The sequence below is a fragment of the Ailuropoda melanoleuca genome, chromosome 7 (genome assembly GCF_002007445.2).
Source record: "Ailuropoda melanoleuca isolate Jingjing chromosome 7, ASM200744v2, whole genome shotgun sequence".
Classification (NCBI taxonomy): Eukaryota; Metazoa; Chordata; class Mammalia; order Carnivora; family Ursidae; genus Ailuropoda; species Ailuropoda melanoleuca.
Window position 1 is genome coordinate 71,388,342 of NC_048224.1, and position 19,139 is coordinate 71,407,480.

At 42.7% G+C, this 19,139-nt stretch overlaps 1 protein-coding gene across 1 annotated transcript in view; it reads left to right on the plus strand.

Annotated features, from left to right (window-relative positions):
- LOC105235614 (WD repeat-containing protein on Y chromosome) overlaps nucleotides 1-19,139 on the plus strand; it is a 124,745-nt gene that overhangs the window by 34,177 nt on the left and 71,429 nt on the right. The window contains exon 9 of the mRNA XM_011219137.3: nucleotides 15,949-15,994. Within this exon, the coding sequence (XP_011217439.3) occupies nucleotides 15,949-15,994 (46 nt within the window). The remainder of the gene's footprint in view (nucleotides 1-15,948; nucleotides 15,995-19,139) is intronic.

Below are 19,139 nucleotides of genomic sequence, written 5' to 3' on the forward strand. Positions count from 1 at the left end.
TGGAAGAAAAACTGAAGTTTTTCTATTGTTAAAACAATATGTCAGTAAAAGACCAAACAGGGATTGGCTTTACTTCCTAAATTAGAGACATTCCTCCTGTTATGTGTAAAAAACATGTTTTATCTTGAATACTACTTCTCCATGAAATGAGCTCTGGAATACAGATTTAAAAAACACTGCTTTCTCATAATGTTTCACCCCCGGTGGGGAGATAGACAAGCCAACCAACCAATTGTTACAAAATGAGGATTAAGTGCTGGGTAGAGATGTGCAAGAGGTGTGAAAGCAGGAGTCCTACCCGTTAAACTGGAGGAAAGATGGCAGCTGACAGCAAAATCTCCACAGGGAAGTGACCTTTGAACTGGAGGACAAATAGGTAGTGGGCCAGGGACAGAGAGGGCATTCCATTCCATGACAATAGTATGAGTATAGGTGGGGAGAGGGAGGAGTAGAAGATGTTGAAGTTTTTGGAGAAACTAGGATACTTTGGAATGAAGAACATCTTTTAAGGAAAGAAAAGAAAAGAACATCAGGAAAGACTGGCAACAGATTTGCTAATGAAGAGTCACTTATGCCCTGCTAAGCACTTTGTCTTACATCTTCAACTCTGTGTGGATTTTATTTCACTTTTATTTTAATAAATATATAATAGTCTACTTTTATTCAGTCTTAGAAAAAGAAATAGAACATTATATTGTATACTACAGCCAGCAATATATTTTCATTTTTGTAGGCCCAACATGGTCAAATGAATGCAATTTCTTATAATTCAACCTGTTCTATAAAATATACGTGAAGCTCACCAAACAGAATTTTGGAAGATTATAAATTTGGCCCCAAGAACTATATTAGCTTAAACATGTTTCTAACTTTTTATTTAATGACCACATTGCTTGCCTGATTTAGAAATGCTCTTAGGGATAATTTGGACGACAGTTCTAGAAGATTTGGATTACATATTTTTAAAAATTTATTTTAGTTATTGTTGTAAGAATGCTTAACGTGAAATCTAACCTCTTTTTTTTTTTAAGATTTTTTTTTTAATTATTTATTCGACAGAGATAGAGACAGCCAGCGAGAGAGGGAGCACAAGCAGGGGGAGAGGGAGAGGAAGAAGCAGGCTCATAGCAGAGGAGCCTGATGTGGGGCTCGATCCCATAACGCCGGGATCACGCCCTGAGCCGAAGGCAGACGCTTAACCGCTGTGCCACCCAGGCGCCCCTGAAATCTAACCTCTTAACAAATTTTTAAATGTTCAATAGACTATCGTTGACTATAGGTACAATGTTCTACAGCTAGATTCCTAAGGTTTTATTCCTCTTGCTTAAGTGAACCCTATGGCCATTGATCAGTAACTCCCCATTTTCTCATCTCCCCAACTCCTGGCAACCACTGTTCCACTCTTTGATTCTGTGAATCTGACTACTTTAGATGCCTTGTATAAGTGGAATCATACAGTGTCTTTCTGTGACTGTCTTATTTCACTTTGCATAAAACTTTTGTGGCCTTTGCTTTTGGTATCACATCCATGAAATCACTGCAAACACCAGTGTCACAAAGCTTTTCTTCTATGTTTTCTTCTAGGAGTTTTATAGTTTCAGGTCTTATATAAGTCTTTAATCTATTTTGAGTTGACTTGTGTATGATGTAAAATAGGGGTTCAGTTGAATCCTTTTGCATGTGGATATCCAGGTGTTGGGAAACCTGGGATGGTTGGGATGAAGAGACTACGCTTTCCCTATTGTATATTCTTGGCACCCTTTTTGAAGATCAGTTGACCATATATGTGTGGATTCATTTCCGGGCTCTCTATTCTTTTCCATTGATCTATACATCTGTCTTCATGCCAGTACCATAATGTTTCAATTATTATAGCTTTGTAATATAGTTTAAAATTAAGACATATGATGTCTCCAGCTTTGTTCTTCTTGATCAAGATTTATTTGGTAATTCATGGCTCCATATGTATTTTTAAATTGTTTTTTCTATTTTTGTTAAAAAATGACATTGGGATTTTGATAAGGTTGGCATTGAATCTGTAGATGGCTTTGGGTATTAAGTCTTCTTATCCATGAACACATATCTTTCCATTTGTTTGTGTCTTGTTTAATTCCTTTCATCAATGTATTATAGCTTCCAATTCATCTCCTTAGTTAATCTTATTCCTAAGTATTATATTCTTTTTGGTCTATTTTATATTGCATTGTTTTCCTAAATTCCTTTTCAGATAGTTCATTTTAGTGTATAGAAATACAACTGATTTTTGCATGTTGATTTTGTATCCTGCAACTTTACTGACTTTATTATTTCTAATAGTTTTTTTTTTAATGGAATGTGTAGGGCTTACTATACGTAAGATCATTATGTTTGCAAACAGGAACAATTTTAATTCTTCTTCTCTGACTCAGATGTCTTTTATTTCTTTTTCTTGCCTAACTGCTCTGGCTAGGACTTCCAATACTGTGTGGCATAGAAGTGGCAAAGCAATCTTTCTTCTTTATTCTCCTTTTTCACTAGTGAGTGTGATGTTAGCAGCAGGTTTTTCATATATAGTCTTTATTATATTGAGGTACTTTCTTTCCATTCCTAGTTTGTTCAGAGATTTTAGCGTGAAAGGGTGTTGAATTTTGTCAAATGCCTCTTCTGCAGCCACAGGGATATTGCCCTGTAGTTTTCTTTTCTCCTGGTATGTGGCTGGCTGTGATATCTGGGTAATGCTGGCCTCGTGAGTTTGGAAGTGTGCTTTCCCCTCCCTTCCTTTTTTTGGAAATGTTTGAGAAGGATCAGTATTAAAAATTTTTATTTTTTATAAGTTTGGATGACTTCACCAGTGAAGTCATCTGGTCCTGGGCTTTTCTTTGTAGAAGGTTTTTGATTACTGGTTCAGTCTCCATACTAATTGTACATCTTGTCACATGTTCTATTCTAATTTTTGTGTGTGGTCACTTCAGGGCTTACATAAAATACCTTATAATGATAACAATTCCTTTTTAGCACATAACAACTTCAATCACATACAAAATCTCTACACTTTAACATAGCCCTACGTACACACTTTGTTATTGTCACAATTTTTTGTTTTACTTAATACATTTTAGTTATTATTTTAATACTTTTGTCTTTTAATTTTTTACATATTTTATTTATTTATTTGTCACAGAGAGAGAGCACAAACAGGGGGAGCAGGCAGAGGGAGAAGCAGGCTCCCCACTGAGCAGAGAGCCCGACTTCAGGCTCAATCCTAGGCCCCTGGGATCACGACCTGAGCCAAAGCCAGATGCTTAACTGACTGAGCCACTCAGGTACCCCTGTCTTTCACTTTTATATTAGAATTAAAAGTAATTTACCCACCACTATTACAGCAACTCAGTATTCTACATTTGTCTACATATTTACCTTTATCACCTAATTTCCATTTCCTGGATCTGGCTGTTCATTCCCTTCTCTAGATTTGAGAAGTTTTTAGCCATTGTTTCTTTAAATAAGCTTTCTTTTTTTCCTTTCTTTCTCTCTCTCTTCTCTTTCTGGAACTCCCATAATTTGTGTATTGGCCCACTTGATGGTATCTCATAAGTCCCTTAAACTTTCTTCATTCTTTTTTATTTTTGCTCCTCTGACTGGATTATTTCCAATGACCTATCTTTGAGTTTGCCGATCTTTTCTTCTACTTGAGCTAGTCTGTTTTTGAATACCTCTAGTAAATTTTTCAGTGTAGTTTTATTCTCTTTGACTCCATGACTTCTGTTTGGTACTTTTAAATATTTTCCTTTTGTTGAGATTCTCACATTGGTCTCTTGACTTGTGAGCATCTTTATGATAGCTATTTTGAATTCTCTGCCAGGTAAATCATATAATTCCACTTTATTAGGGTTGGTTTCTGGGGATTTATCTTGTTCCTTTGTTGAGAATATCTTTGCTGAATCTTTATTCTGCTTGGCTCTTTGTGTTGGTGTCTGCTCATTAGACAAAGCGGGCATCTTTCCCAGACTTGATAGACTGTCTTCATAGGAGAAGATCCCCATTAATCAGCTCAGCCAGAGATTCTGACTCCCTAGGGGGAAGCTGAGAGCTGAAAAGTTGGGATACTGGACACACAAACCAACCCTTCCCTCCCCTGGATGAAGCTGGGAGCATGGAGGACTCTTCCTGATCATATGGCACTGTGCCACAGTCAGGGATTCTTGTGAGAAGATGTCTTAAACCTCCCTGNGGATGAAGCTGGGAGCATGGGGGACTCTTCCTGATCATATGGCACTGTGCCACAGTCAGGGATTCTTGTGAGAAGATGTCTTAAACCTCCCTGGGGCTTCAGGAAGGCTGGTTTCATACTCTTCCACGGTGCTGGAGGCTTTCAGTTACTTTCTGGATTTCTTACAAAGGAAATTTGTCTGTGGATTGTTGCTGAACTAGTGTGTTTGTGGGGGAAGGAGGGCCCAGGGCTTCCTACTCCACCATTTTGCTGACATCCCTTCAATGCATATTTAATTTTATTTTTAAAGATTTTATTTATTTGAGGGATAGAGAGTGAGCAAGTTGGGGGAGGAACAGAGGGAGAAGGACAAGCAGACTCTGTACTGAGCTTAGATCTCAACATGGTGCTCGATCTCACACCTGAGATCATGACCTGAGCTGAAATCAAGAGTTAGACTCTTAACCAACTAAACCACCCAGGCACCCCCAGTGCATATTTTAAATTGATATCTAAGGAGACTCATAGAGAAATGAGGGATGATTTAGACTGGGTTCAGAGAGGCTGGTAGAATATTGCAGAAATTCAGATGCCTCAAGCTCGTCATCTGTAAAATGGGTTTATTTTGAGGATTAAATGAATGAATAAGTACAAAGCCCTTGAACTAGTGACTGACATATAATAGGTACTCAATAAATAGTAGCTATTATTATTATTATTATTATTATTATCCATATGACAAATGCTGAAGGTAACCAACAGAAGCTGAAATACAGATGGGGTGGAGAAGAAAATGACTCAAGTTTTTCAGAAGGCCGTGTAAACTGGGCTTGTTACTGGTTGTAGGTGCAGGCCTGAGAGCACCTGAGCAGAGGTCACTCTAAGTCTGGGTAGTTGATGGAGGCTTTCACCACTCAGGGACTAACGCAGTCATTCGGTTTTGCTTAGTTTAGGGAAAATGATCATTAAGATCCCTTCCATTCTCTCCTTCTCATCTGCTCTCCAACACTATATCTATAACAATAATAGAGAAGAACCAGGATAAAGGAGAGGGTCAGAGGAGAGGATCTCAAAAGTACCCCCTGCTTTACCGCTCAGCCTACTTGGGAATCTTAGATCTCCTGCCTTTGCCTGTCAGAATTTCCTCTAAGTACTTTCCTTAAGTATTGAAGATCTCAGTTGCAAATAGCAAACATTGATTTAGCTTGTTGTATGCACCAGTCCTTACAGAAGTCAAATGATGAGTAAGGAATGAAGATTAAAGGAAGTGAAGGAGATACATATGAGTATAGTGAAGAAAAACACAGAGTTACACCAATAGAGCTCACTTTAAATTCATGACCGTGAAGTTCAAGAGATCACTTGAGATCCCAGGCAGTCATCTACACATTCCAAGTGTACTCACTTTAACCTTGTTCCAAATCTGTAATTTCATTCTTTCTCCTCTCTCCTCAAAACCCCATCAGACCCTCCCTTATCTTCACTTCAACTAATGACCTTGTTTCTTATCTTACTGTGATAACTGAAGCTACTAGGAAAGAACTTACCAGCTTCCATCCCTTCATATCCCCTACCAGTATCTGTACCGCATACTCTGCCTTCTCACTTGCTATACCAAATAAACTTTCCATGCTCCATCAAAAGCAAATCTCTCTATTTAGGTAACAGAGTCTATCCTCTTTTTCAAGAGATCCTTTCTACAAATCTCCCTCTTTTTTCCATCAACTTTTCATTCTCCACTGGATCCTTCCCATTAAGTAATAAAAATGCTACTTCTTCCATTGTAAGCCAACAACATCCTGCTCTATATCCCACTGGTGCTGCCAGCTCATGTCCCATTGTTCTGCAGCAGAACTTCTTAAAAGAAGCAACCTACTCTGACCAGGCTTTTCTCTCCCTCCCCCTTCCACCGAGCTACCAAGGTTACCAACAAAACCCACATGGAACATCCTTTAGTCAGCTCAACTCATCTTTTTGAGCGCATCTGACATGACCCATCAGCTATATTTGACCTAGCTGATCGTTGATTACTTTCTTTACTTACCTTCCTGGACACCATACTTTTGATTTTCTTTCTGTTTCACTGGTAATTCTTTTCAGTCTCTTTTGCTGTTTCTTACCCTTTTCGCTCACCTCTTATACTTGGAGCATCCCCAACTTCCATCCTTGGTCCTTTTCTCTATCTATACTCATTCCCTTTGGTGATCTTCAGTTTCTTGACTTTAAATACCACCAATATGTCAATGGCTCAAATTTGTATCTTTGGAACACATCTTCATTCAAACTCCAGAGTCTTACATCCAACTACCTACTCAATGTCTCTACCTTGAAATCTGGTATGTACATATAGACACCAGAACACATGACTTTGGAGATCCTTTGACTACCCATACCCAACCTTCCCATAGCCCTTCTCTTGGAATCATGTTCTAGCCAACTGGGTGGCTTGCTTTTCCCTGCATGTGTGAGTTATTTCCCACCTAGGAGCCCCATCACAGTTTTCTTCACCTACACACCCATTCAGCATCCACTTATGACTGCTGATATCCGGCCAATCCCCAATATCACTCTTCCCAAAGCCTTTATCAATTCTCTGAAACAGAATTAATTTCTTCTTCTGGGTTTCCATAGTACTTTATTTATATATCTATTCTAGGCATTATCATCCTCTGTCTTTCTTTTACAGTCCACTGTATTCATTCACTCAACAAATACTATAGAAGGACTGCCACTCAACAAATACTGTAGAAGGACTGCTGTGGGCCAGACACTATTCTGGATACAGAGACTCTTCAGTGTACAAAATAAGATTTTCTGCCCTTAAGATGTATCCATTCAGGGGCGCCTGGGTGGCACAGCGGCTAAGCGTCTGCCTTTGGCTCAGGGCATGATCCCGGCGTTCCAGGATCGAGCCCCACATCAGGCTCCTCTGCTATGAGCCTGCTTCTTCCTCTCCCACTCCCCCTGCTTGTGTTCCCTCTCTCGCTGGCTGTCTCTATCTCTGTCGAGTGAATAAATAAATAAAATCTTTAAAAAAAAAAGATGCATCCATTCAAGTGGGGGGTGAATTGACAATAAATAATAAATATTATAAATATACAAATGATATAGTATTGTTAGAAGGTGATGAGTGTTTGGACAAAAGAAAAGGTAATGCCAAGGATGTATGTGAATATATTGATGGGAATTGGGGGGCGGGGGCTGTCAGCTGCAGTATTAAATAAGGTGATCAGGGTCAGCTTCAGTGAGAAGGTGACATTCAAATAAAGACCCAGAGGAAGCAAGGGAGTGAGTAAGGAAGCCAAGGGGATACCTGGAAGACAGCAGTCCAGACAATGGAACAGCCAGAGCAAAGGCCTGAAGTGGGACATACCTGCACTTTCAGGGACTCACAGCAGCCTGTCACTGGTCCTCTGCTATGTGCCCATGACACCACCACTTTCAGGCTTTACAACCTCACTATTTCTCACTGGTCCTAATTCAATGACCTCCAAGAGGTGAATCTTTTCCCTCTTTTGAGTCTTCATTATATCACACTCTGTGACATAGACCATTCCTCTCTCCTTGACCTCTGCAATAGTGCCCTGTCTCTGGTTCACCTCCTCTAACTGCTCCTCCTTCTCCCTTCTTCATCCTCACCCCACTCACATGCTGAGAGCCCCTCAGGTGCTATCCTTGGCCTTCTCCTTGTACCACATTCCCTATTTGAGTATTGTCTTTCCTTTACTGGGTTTGGCCATTATTTAGAATCTACTTCTTGACACCTGCTCTTGAAATGCTAGATTCATTTCCATGTGGGTAACCTGTAGGCCTTTCAAACTTGAAGTGTCAAAAGACAAATGCACTCCCTTCAAGTTCTGCAGTGCTTCCTGTGTGTCCTGTCTTGATTTCTGGCTCTATTTCATCATTCAAACTGAAAACCTTGGAATTCCCTGTGGTCAACTTCTTCTCCTCCTCACCTTCCACTTGCAATCACTGGTGAAATCTTGTCCATTTTGTGATTCTGTGCCCACTTGTGATCACTGGCAGTGTGAGTCCTCCCAGTTTCTTATGTGTGCTAGTTAATTGGCCCATGGCCTGCAGTCTCTCCTCTTTGCAACTTGGCCCACACACTCTGGGCAGGTTGGATTATGCTCTGCTCAATCTTGAATAAACCTCAGTGATCTGCTCCTATGCTATAGGTCAAGACCTTTTGGGACACTGATGTTTGCCATATGATCTGAACTCCCTACAGCTTCCTCAAGGCATAAAAGTGATGAATATCACTATTGTTTTCTGGTTTTCTTCCAAGATGACATTAAGACTGTCTGGCACTTTCAAGACATAGTTCATCCCATAACACCAATTTCCATGATGCCCCAGGTGAACCTTCTCACAGAAGTGACAGAACCCCAGCTACCCTTCAGTGCCTTAATATAATCAATTTGCTTCAGGTCAAGCATGTGCTAATAAAAACGACCTGCATTCTTCTCTTAGCTGAGTTATGAATTGGGAGCACTGCTCATCCATTCACTGTATTTCTGGAAGGCTGATGTCTAGAGAAGAAGAATCTAACATCATAATTAGAGACACATTTTGCCACCTAAAGGAGGACACTGGTTGGCCCCTCATGGATAGTTGTCATCGGTATCAGTCTCCTGGATCACCTTTCATAACCGGGAGTCAATGATTCTCTCCATTTTAAAGGGGAAAACCAGATTTGTTCTATGCTTTATCCGACTGCACTCCAGACAGAAAAATATAAGGCGATGGTAAGATCATTAGGATTTAGAATACCAAGACTTGTCAGAAATCGACTCACTTATCATAATACTTTGCAATTTAGAAAAGTTCAAAGAAAAGAAATCTGGAGCCAATCCCAACACTGCGGCGTACTTCCAATTTCCTGGCTTCCCTATTCTTTCCAGGGGCATATGCTGAGCTTGTCCTGGGTCTGGGGCCCTGTCCTAAGCACCATATGAAAGCTGCAGGTTATTAGATGTGACAAAATGCTCTCATGAATCTCTCAGCTGCAGCTGGTTGGATAAAACTCCTTTCTGTCCCCTCTACTCCCAAAGGAGATGAGAGCCTTTGCTTCTTTTATGGAGACTCAGGCACACCCACCGATTAGCCAGAGACATTTCTGAAGAAGGAAGGAAATTATCAATCTTACAGTGGACCTCTTTGCTTCTTAAAAAGAAATCAAAGATACCCTCTCAGGAAAACTCCATCTTTCTAGATGGTTATCGCCCCGTGTCTGTTGCTGTTACTGCAACAATGAAATGCTTCAGATGCCTTGAATTCCAGGAATCTGGTCTCTTGCCAGAGCCGCAGAGTGATATGAATAATTTCTGGGCTCTGATACTCAGGATGGATGTGTTTCTGGGATTTTTTTTGGCAGAAATACTGCCGGAGTCTATCTCTCTTAGAGAAGTCAGCGATTTCATGCCGCGAGGCAGGCTCAGAGGCTCCTTTCAGGGTGAGCAACAGCAGAGCAGAGATCTCCACTTGAGGCAACTCTTCCCATTTTTTTCAACAGTCTTGTTGTAAGAAAAATAGGCCTGTATCCAGGAGCAAAGATTGTGAAAGATAAGCCGGGGATGCACCCACAGTATGTTTCTCCTTATTTTAATGTACTTGGAATAATGTAGCAAGTTTGAATTTCAGTCCCTAGCTTCGGGTGTGCAAGAAACATCACTTATTTTCTTTTCCAAAATTTGAGTTCAGTTCTATTTTGAGTTCTTATCACCCACCATAATATCAGTCACTTGAGGGGTTCCCCCACCAACATCATGGCACAGGTGGGGGGCCCATTGGTGGGAAGCACGTCAAGGCCCCTCAGGCCCTGTGGTTGGTTGTCTTGGATACAAGGCCCTGCAGGAGGCTGGCTGCACAGGGCCACTTCTCTCACGGGGATCCACTGCTCCTTCTGGCAGCCCTTCTGGGAAGTGGGGCCTGGGTACCCGCTATGGGACCCTCAACCCTCTCTTCTTCCCTTACCTCGTGGTTCTTCTCCTTTTCCTACTCTTTTCCCAGCCTATGGAGGCTCTCTTTTGATTGTGGGAGAAATCCTCCTCCCTTTCTGCTTTCTCCACACCATTCCATCCCTACTCTGACCCTCCTGCTTGATCAACCTGCTCCAGACTACTGGACTCCCGGTTGTTCTTTGACGAGCCCAAGCACACTTGTGCCTCAGGGCCTTCCCCATTAGCTCCTGAAATCCATGTGGCTCAATCCAATGTCACCCCCTCAGAGAGGCCTCTCTGACCACCCTATGTGAAAGCACACTCTCCACACCACCTCACCCCCAGACCCAGAATTCCTTATTGCCTTTAGCCTGCTTTATTTATCTTCACAGCATTGTCATCACCTGACAGACGATGTATTTATTTGGTTTTTTATTTATTATCTGCCTCCTGATTAGAATATAAGCACCATGACAGCAAGAACTTTATCTATTACATCCCATTAGCCTAGAACAGGGCTGGGCATGTGCTATGTATTTAATATATATTTATATTTGAAGAATGAAGGAATGAATGGGTGTGGCGGAGTACCTAGACTATGACAGACACTGTCCTCAACACCAACATTCATTCAACTGGAAGATAAAGCCCAGAGTGGACAATGTGGTCCCTGAGTTCGGCTGAGGCTCAGAAATCATAGAGGCCACACGTAGTGGGAGCACTGGGACTGAGAAGGGAAGCCCTGTGACCTCCAGGGCAGGCTGTGGTATTGGCTGGGGCTGGTCACGGCATGGGGCTTGGAGGCCAGGCAGCCCAGGGTGGATGAGGGCCACCCTGACGAATGTGGATGAAATGTGCAGGCTACACACAGTGCATCCAGCTAGTGTGGACTGTCCTCCAGTCACACACAGTGATGAGTGTGCATGTGGATCACAGAGAACTCTATAAAGGATGATTTCTATGTAGGTACTTTCACAGATCAATGCAAGGTAGTGTTTCGGGTGCCAGGACAGCAAAAGAGGCAGGTAGAAGCTACTCTTTCAGGGAGCTTCCATCCTAGTGGAAGAGACAGGCAATATGCAAAACCGGTGGGTAGTATGTTAGGGAATAAGAACTAAGGAGAGCAACTGTAGCAGAGGAGGGACTAAAGCATGGGGCAGCGGCAGGGCAAAGCTTACCAGGTGCCAGTGGGGCAAGGACTTGAAGGGAGCACAGCAATGAGTCACAAAGTTTCCAGGCAAGGTTGCGTGGTGAGACATGCCTGGTTCAGGCAAGGAGTTTGTGCGGCCAGCCTGGAAGTGTATAAATGCATCAACAACAAAGATCAGTGTCGTTCATTATGGGCCCAACACTGTTCTGGGCAGTTGGGATATGTTAACGAATAAAACAGGCAAGAACCCTTGCTCTAGCAGAGCCTGGCTTTTAAACAATAAACAGGCAATATATGATTACGTAGGACACTGGAAAGTGGTAAGCGCTATGAAGAAAACAGACCAGGTAAGGGCCTCAGAAATTCAGGGTGGTCATGTGTGTGCATGTTGTGTGGACTCAGGTCTTTAGCATAAAGAGATGGAGGTAAAGCCCTGAGGCTGATGGGCGTGCTCGCTGATGGCACACAAGTAGGTAGTGAGGCTTGGGTCCAGGGTTCTCAAACCTCGGGCGACCAGTGTCAAGCGCAGCTGCTGGAAAGACGAGGACACAGAATTTCCACTAGAGGTCACTGCAGTTTTGTGTGAGGTGGGGCGAAAGCCTGATGGGAATGCCTTCACGTGGGAACAGGAGGGGAAATGGGGGCAGCAGCATAAACCTGTCTCAAGCAACTCTTCTGTAAAGGGAAGGAGAAAATGGGGTGATAATTAGAGGGGCAAAGCCAGCAAGACAATTTAAAAAAATTTTCCCCGTTGAGGGAAATAAGAGTATGATGGGAATGATCCAGAACATTGATAAAGCAGGGGATCTGATGGGATCTGGTGGAGGGCCTCTGTAGAGAGTTTCCATTTTCTCGGTGACTTAGAAAGCAAGATCTTGATCCGAGAATGGGAATTGGGAGCTGTTGGAGATTTTCAGACAAAGGAGGAAGTGGAAATGGTCTTGGAGAGTGGGAGATGAGGGATGGCTGCCAGGAAGCAGTAAGAACTATTTGTGGTTTGTGGTCATGAAGTTGAAGTCAGACCACTCAGCACAGTTGTGCGGTTTGTCTGCAGCCACATTTTCATGCATGGGGTGGGTGGAAAGTCAAAATGAATCAGGGATGTGCTTGTGCCAAGAAAGAACAACAACAAAAGAGAAAGTTGAGGGCACACATGAGGAAGTGGTTGTAACTGACCATGGAATCTAAGCCACAGAGGAAGGAAAGCAAGGCACGAAAGGGTCGTGGACAGTGAAAATGTGTTTGGATCAACGGATGGAAAGTCCTGGAGTTAAATCTGTAGTACATTGTGAAAGACTGGAGGTAGAATGTTTGAAATTGAGATTCTCCACTGAAGGTTGCAGTTAATACTAATGACAAAATCAAGGGTGTGACCGTGGCAGTGAGCGACCGCAGTGAGCGACCCATTGTGAGAAAATGAGAAACCGGTATAGACTGGATGGATTATTTATGATTGATATTAAATCCCAAGAATTATGAAAAGAGTACTGTTGGGGAGAATGATAATGTGCAAGGAACTAAATTCTCTATTTTAAATCTTTTATATAAGTATGAGGGAGAAAGAAATGGTTTTTGTTCCAAACAGGTCTTTTTTTTTTTTTTTTTTAGATTTCTTTGTTTTTTTTAGAGAGAGTGAGAGAGAGCAGGGGGAGGGACAGAGGAAGAGGGAGAGAGGTCTCCAGTCGACTCTGCACTGAATGCGGAGCCTGACATGGGGCTCGATCTCACAACCCTGAGATCATGACCTAAGCTGAAACCAAGAGTCAGATGCTTAACCGACTGTGCCACCCAGGTGCCCCCAAACAGGTGTTTTAGATAGCTTAGCAGACAGCTTCAGATCTTCATCTTCTTGAGGGACCTGTATGACTTTTTTTCTTTTTGTAATTTACTGGCCAACTGTTCTTAGCCAGTATTTCCAATATCATATGTGGGCTGAACTGGTCTTTGCTGGGAACGGTATGTCGTGTCTTTGCAGGTGAATATAGCTACATAATAAGAATACCTTGGCCATGGGAACTTGACTCTTTCCTATCTTTCTCATTTCTTCTCTGAGGAAGAAATTGACTGGTACATATTTTAATATTCCCAGAAGTAGCCTTAACAAGAAATGTTAAGATTGATAACCTTTCTAAAAACATGAAAGAAAGCCCAAATAAATGCGAAGCGACTACGTTCCTGCATGAGAAAATTTGTGAAGATGTCACCTCGCCCCAAATTAAATGTCAAATTCAAAGGAATACCAATCAAAATCTCTATGAGATTGTTTTGGAGCTCAACAGGTTGATTCTAAAGTTCATCTGGAAGAATAAATATGTGAAAATGGCCAAGAAATGTTGAAAAGGGATAATGACTTAAGCTACCAGATATCAAAGTATGCTATTAAGTTATAGTAAATGAAAGAGATAAGATACTGGTGCAAAGAAGAGACAAATGGATTGATGACAGACCTACTTTTATGTGGAAAATAGTATTTGGTAAAACAAGCATTTCAAATTAGTGGAAGAACAGTCTATCGGATAACAGTTGGCTATTTATTTAGGGTAAAAATTAAGTCCTTATATCACAATACATATAAAAATAAATTCCAGGTAAAGAGCTAAGAAAATATAAGAGAACATCTTAACAATAATTAGGGTTAAAAAAAAGTCTATTGCCTGGCCGACTCAGTAGGAAGAGCATATGTGTCTTGATCTGGGATCATGAGTTTGAGCCCCTGGGTGGGTATAGAAATTACTTAAAAATAAAATCTTTAAAAAAAAAGTCTTTTGCAAAAACAGGACTCTAGAAATAGAAGTCAAGAAAAGATTAACTAACAGTTTGACAACAAAACTTGAACATTTCTTTTACTACAGATTAAGGTATAAAAACTTCAGGAAAGACAAAAAATGCATTCATTGCTGTTTTTATTTATTAAAAACCACATTGTCTGAAACAGGATTTGGGAACACTTACAGCAATGAGTATAGANAAAAAAAAAAAATATAAAATCTTTAAAAAAAAAGTCTTTTGCAAAAACAGGACTCTAGAAATAGAAGTCAAGAAAAGATTAACTAACAGTTTGACAACAAAACTTGAACATTTCTTTTACTACAGATTAAGGTATAAAAACTTCAGGAAAGACAAAAAATGCATTCATTGCTGTTTTTATTTATTAAAAACCACATTGTCTGAAACAGGATTTGGGAACACTTACAGCAATGAGTATAGAATAGGATAAAAGATAATACACGTGCACATATATGAATGGGGTGAAGACAAAAAACATATATAGAAAGATAAAGCCAATGAGCAAAATATATTCTACAATAACTTAAACAATTTTTTTCTAAAAACTGAAATACAAATATCATATTTCTTTCTGGACTTCCTAGAAGCCCGAAAAAAGAGGGAAACAACATCCATTGGCAGCTTCATAGTGTCTGTAAGAGAAAAATTAAGGTGTTTAAGAGACACACGGATTTCTGGTACTGACACAAAGAAGAAATGTCTCTAGTAGGTCCCTTCTTCTTTTTTTTTTTAAGATTTTATTTATTAGTTTGACATAGAGAGACAGCCAGCAAGAGAGGGAACACAAGCAGGGGGAGTGGGAGAGGAAGAAACAGGCTCCCAGTGGAGTAGCCTGATGTGGGGCTCGATCCCAGAACTCCGGGATCACGCCCTGAGCCGAAGGCAGACGCTTAATGACTGCGCCACCCAGGCGCCCCTCTAGTAGGTCCCTTCTTGTCTTGGGAAATAAAAGAATAAATAAATCCAACATAAATGGCTGAGTCATTTGCCAGATTTAATGTGGCCACATACTGTCAAACAAGCCTTGTGGTTGTAACATTGATGCTTCCCAGATACTGGTGGGCATCCTCCTCCTGCGTCCACATAGCCATGTCACTGGTTTTGATAAGAAATCCAACCGCACCAAGCATTTTGTGATATTCACAGACGAAACTGAAGATTCCAGGGGTCACAGGGAAAGATGGTACACTCGGGGTCTTGCTGCTTTGTTGCCCACTCTCCTCACCATCTCATCCTGCTCGGCCTCTTCATCCCTCCTCCCTGCCTCCCTTGCCCCTCCTGCCAACGCCACCCATGCTCAAGCCTTCCTCCGTGGGGCAGCCATCAACCTTTGCCGGTCCTGGTACCAGCCAGTGTTGTCCAAACCTTTGGAACCAGCCATTTACTCAAAGCAGGGAGTTGCTGCATTGCCCCATAAAAATCTGGCTGCTCTGTAAAACGAATGTCCTCACTCTTATCTTATACGCTTGGACTGTGGAGCCAGTGGTCCCTCCATATTTTCTCCAACTCCCACCCTACAGCAGGGATTCCTGCCACGTGGGATGTGCCTGCCCCTCCTTCCAGGCAGGCCAACATGGTTTAGTGTCAGCTTCACAGAGGAGTACCTCCTTACGGTTATCTCTCAGCTCTGGCACTGGCTTTATAAATAAGTTTCTTATTTTCATTACAAAGCTGCACAGGGGAAGTGGACAATTAAAGGAAGAGAATCTGAAATCACTCCTGATCTGGGCAAAGTAAACAAGTGCCTATTTCCAAGACGGTTCTACAAATAGAACACAGGCATGACATAAAGGACATTTGTCAGATTCTCCCCCACCCCATCCCTGTGCTCGTTCTTGGTGTCTGAAGATGTTTTCTCTTCACATTCTTTGCTTTAGTTACGAGGATCCTGACAAGTGCCTGATTTTCTACGGCGATAATCAGGTAGGTGTGGAGGGAGGAAGGGAGCGGTAGGCGTTTATTCAGGGGCCAGGAGACCATCTGCCATTCTTTCAGGGAGAAGCAAGGGGGAGAAAAGAAGGGTGGGAGCATCTGTGTCTTAGAACGGAGACGACGAAGAAATACAACATAATGTCAAATAAAATGAACTACTAAGAGGTAACGTGTATGAAGTACTTGTTCCCATGCCTGGTGTTGTGCTTAGTGCTTTCCATTGGATCCATTCAGTTCAAACCACAAAGTGATGTTAGGACTGCCATTTGTGCGAATGGGGAAACTGAGGCACAGGGCAGTCATGCAGTTTTTGAGTGTACATGCTCCTGGGAGGTGACAGACTGGGATTGGAACCCAAGCAGTTTGACCCAAGTCTGTGCATTTAACCACTATGCTTGACTGACTTCGAAGGAAAACAGATGTTCTAGGCAAATGTGTGAAGAAACAGGCCCGGAATGAAGAAATGGGTCTGAAAGCATTGACATCGGAGCACAGGGGGAAAGGGCACATCTGGTTTGTCTCCCATTAGGAAGGAGAGGCTCTTGCAAATCAGGGCCAGAGGGGAGGATTCCCTTCTTGGTACTCTGTTTCCCACTTACAAAGAAGGTTTAAATGCAGATTCCAGTGGGAGAGGAGACAGAGCGCTGCAAACACAGCTAAAGTTGAATGGTCTGGTATCCTAGGATCCGCCTGAAGAAAGTACGAGCACAGAGCAAAGACGGACCACCAGGAGGGCGCTAGCTCTCCAATGGAATAGAGGAAGAAGGAAGAGGGAACCATTGCAGACACTGAAATCCAACAGGTCCCAATTTCTAATTTTGCTCAGGTGTTGCCTTACTCTCTACTTCCCCTAAAGCCTTTTAATGCAGATTAAAACAACAACAACACCAACAAAACCAAAACCAAAACCAAAACCAAAACCAAAAAACGAGGAGCAGGGCAGAGAGCAGATGGACACTTGCGCAGAGACCTGGAGCCCAGAGGCCCCACGTGGTGGGAGCGGGGAATGATCCGCTCACATCCCAACTGTAGGGGGCGCCGTTCACACAGACTACGAGGTGAATGGTGTCCTTGGATTTATGCAGCACGGCTTCCGGGCCTGGAATGTCTCCGATGGACTTTGGCCCCGGGAGGGGATGCAAGAGGGAAGCATCCCCACCCCGACCCCTGCCGCGGGTCAGTCGTGCCCCAGTGGTCACCAGCCCCAGGCGCCTTGTAAATCTGGCTCCCTGGCTCTGCTTGTCTCCTTGCTGCAGTCCTGGGTGCGGTCCAGCCTGGTGCCTGCGGCAGCGGTCCTGCGGAAGCCGGGAAGACGAAGCCAGCGCCCATCAGGGCGACACCGCCTGTTCATTATAATGCGGGTTCATTGGTAAAAATGCAAATGCTTCGTTTCACTTCATCCTTCTGACAGACTGTTCTGGTAGCAATAACTGGCTGCTCCCCACACCTGTCATCGCCGCCGCGCTGCTCACTTTGTGTAAAAGGCCTGCAACACTTCAGGTGTATATATAGCAACCAACCGGCGTTGAAGCCCGCCTCGCTGGAAACTCGATCATTCACTGCCCCCTAGTGGACAAGATGTGAATGAGCCGGTACCCTGTGTTCTTTTGATTTAGCTTCCAAGCAAATCAGAGTTGCGTTTTATGTCAGGAAAGAGTTTGCCAGAGTCTTGCTTTAGTCGTTGTCGCTGGTGTCTGCAGTTCTTAATTAACGGCACTTTAATAAGATAAAATGTCAATCGTGGGGACTCTTTGTGGAGCTGTATTTGAATGTTAAAAAGCCACGACATTTTCAGTGTTTGCGTCCTCATTTGAGGTTTATTTTTAAAAATCAAATTTTCTTTAGGCTAGAAAAAGGCTTACAGTGAATGTAGCATCAAAGAGTTCATGTTGCCACCTAGCAAAGCCATCAGTGGTGGCTGAGAGAGAAATAAGTTTATTATAAGGCGGAAGCACTGGCTCTGCCTGTCTTGTCGCCTAATCATCGTCTGGCAGGTTTCAAGGTCTTCACAAGGTGCATACTTCTGGAGGTCACACATTGAAGACCTGGAATTGAGGACCCAGTCACACTCAGCAGAAGGGAAGCTACACTTGCAATACGCTGACAAAGGCAAGGGGAATTTGGTGCACCAACGTCACACCACAAAGGCTCACTTGATGAGTGATTATCCTTGGACTTTCTTTAGATTTGCATCTAGCCCAGGATCGTGCACTTCAAGATCATTTCATAATATTTATCAGTGTTACATTCAGCGTACTGAGGAACCTGTTCCTTAAAATTAATAATCTACGTTTATACCCTTTCTGAGCTATTTCCTTTTGCAAGGACTTGAACAGACTTGTAATTATCTCCGAGTTCAGTGACTTCGTTGCTCTGAACTTTTGGCATATCTACTACTAGAATATTCTAGATATTAGAATAACTCCCTTTCCAGAGCCTGGAGTCTTGCCTTAAAGACCTCCATTGATAGCGTCTAGGGCGACCATGCCCAAAGGCAACCCTTGTGTATGGATTAACTTCTCACTTACGCATCTAGAGTGATGCTAGTTACTTACCATCCTTGGCGGAATTGACAAAATCATCCCACAAATCATTTTCTGTGCTTTGTGGTACAGATGAGGAAACCGGGCTCAGATGGTTACAAAAGAAGTGGAACCTGAGTGAGACGGGCAGAGGGATAATGCTATAGTCCCCTACAGGACAGCCCTGTTCATTTGATGCATTTATGTCAGGCTGACCATAGGGTCAGCAGAGCCCTGATGAGAGGAAATTTCCAAGAGAGAAAAATGCTGGTGAGAAAGCTTTGTGGATCGGCACAGAGCAGAACTCAAATTTTTCCACCCCGTGTAGATCAGAAACAGCAGGAAATGAATTGCTTCAGAGTTCTTCCCAAGCAGACTGTAGTTTTCCTCAGACTGTCACAGGAAGTGCTGCTGGTGATTCACCGGGTTAAACTTTTCCTCCTGAGTCAGAAGTAGGCAGAAGCTGCTGTCCAAGGTGGAGGCTCAGAGGGCTCAGTGGGGTGGGGTGGGGGGTGGAAGGTGGTTTACTAACTGGTCAGAACTCCCAGCCATGAAAGTCAACTAGCCTGCTAAAGAATACAGTGAAACTCTCACCGTGGAAACTTTCAATACAA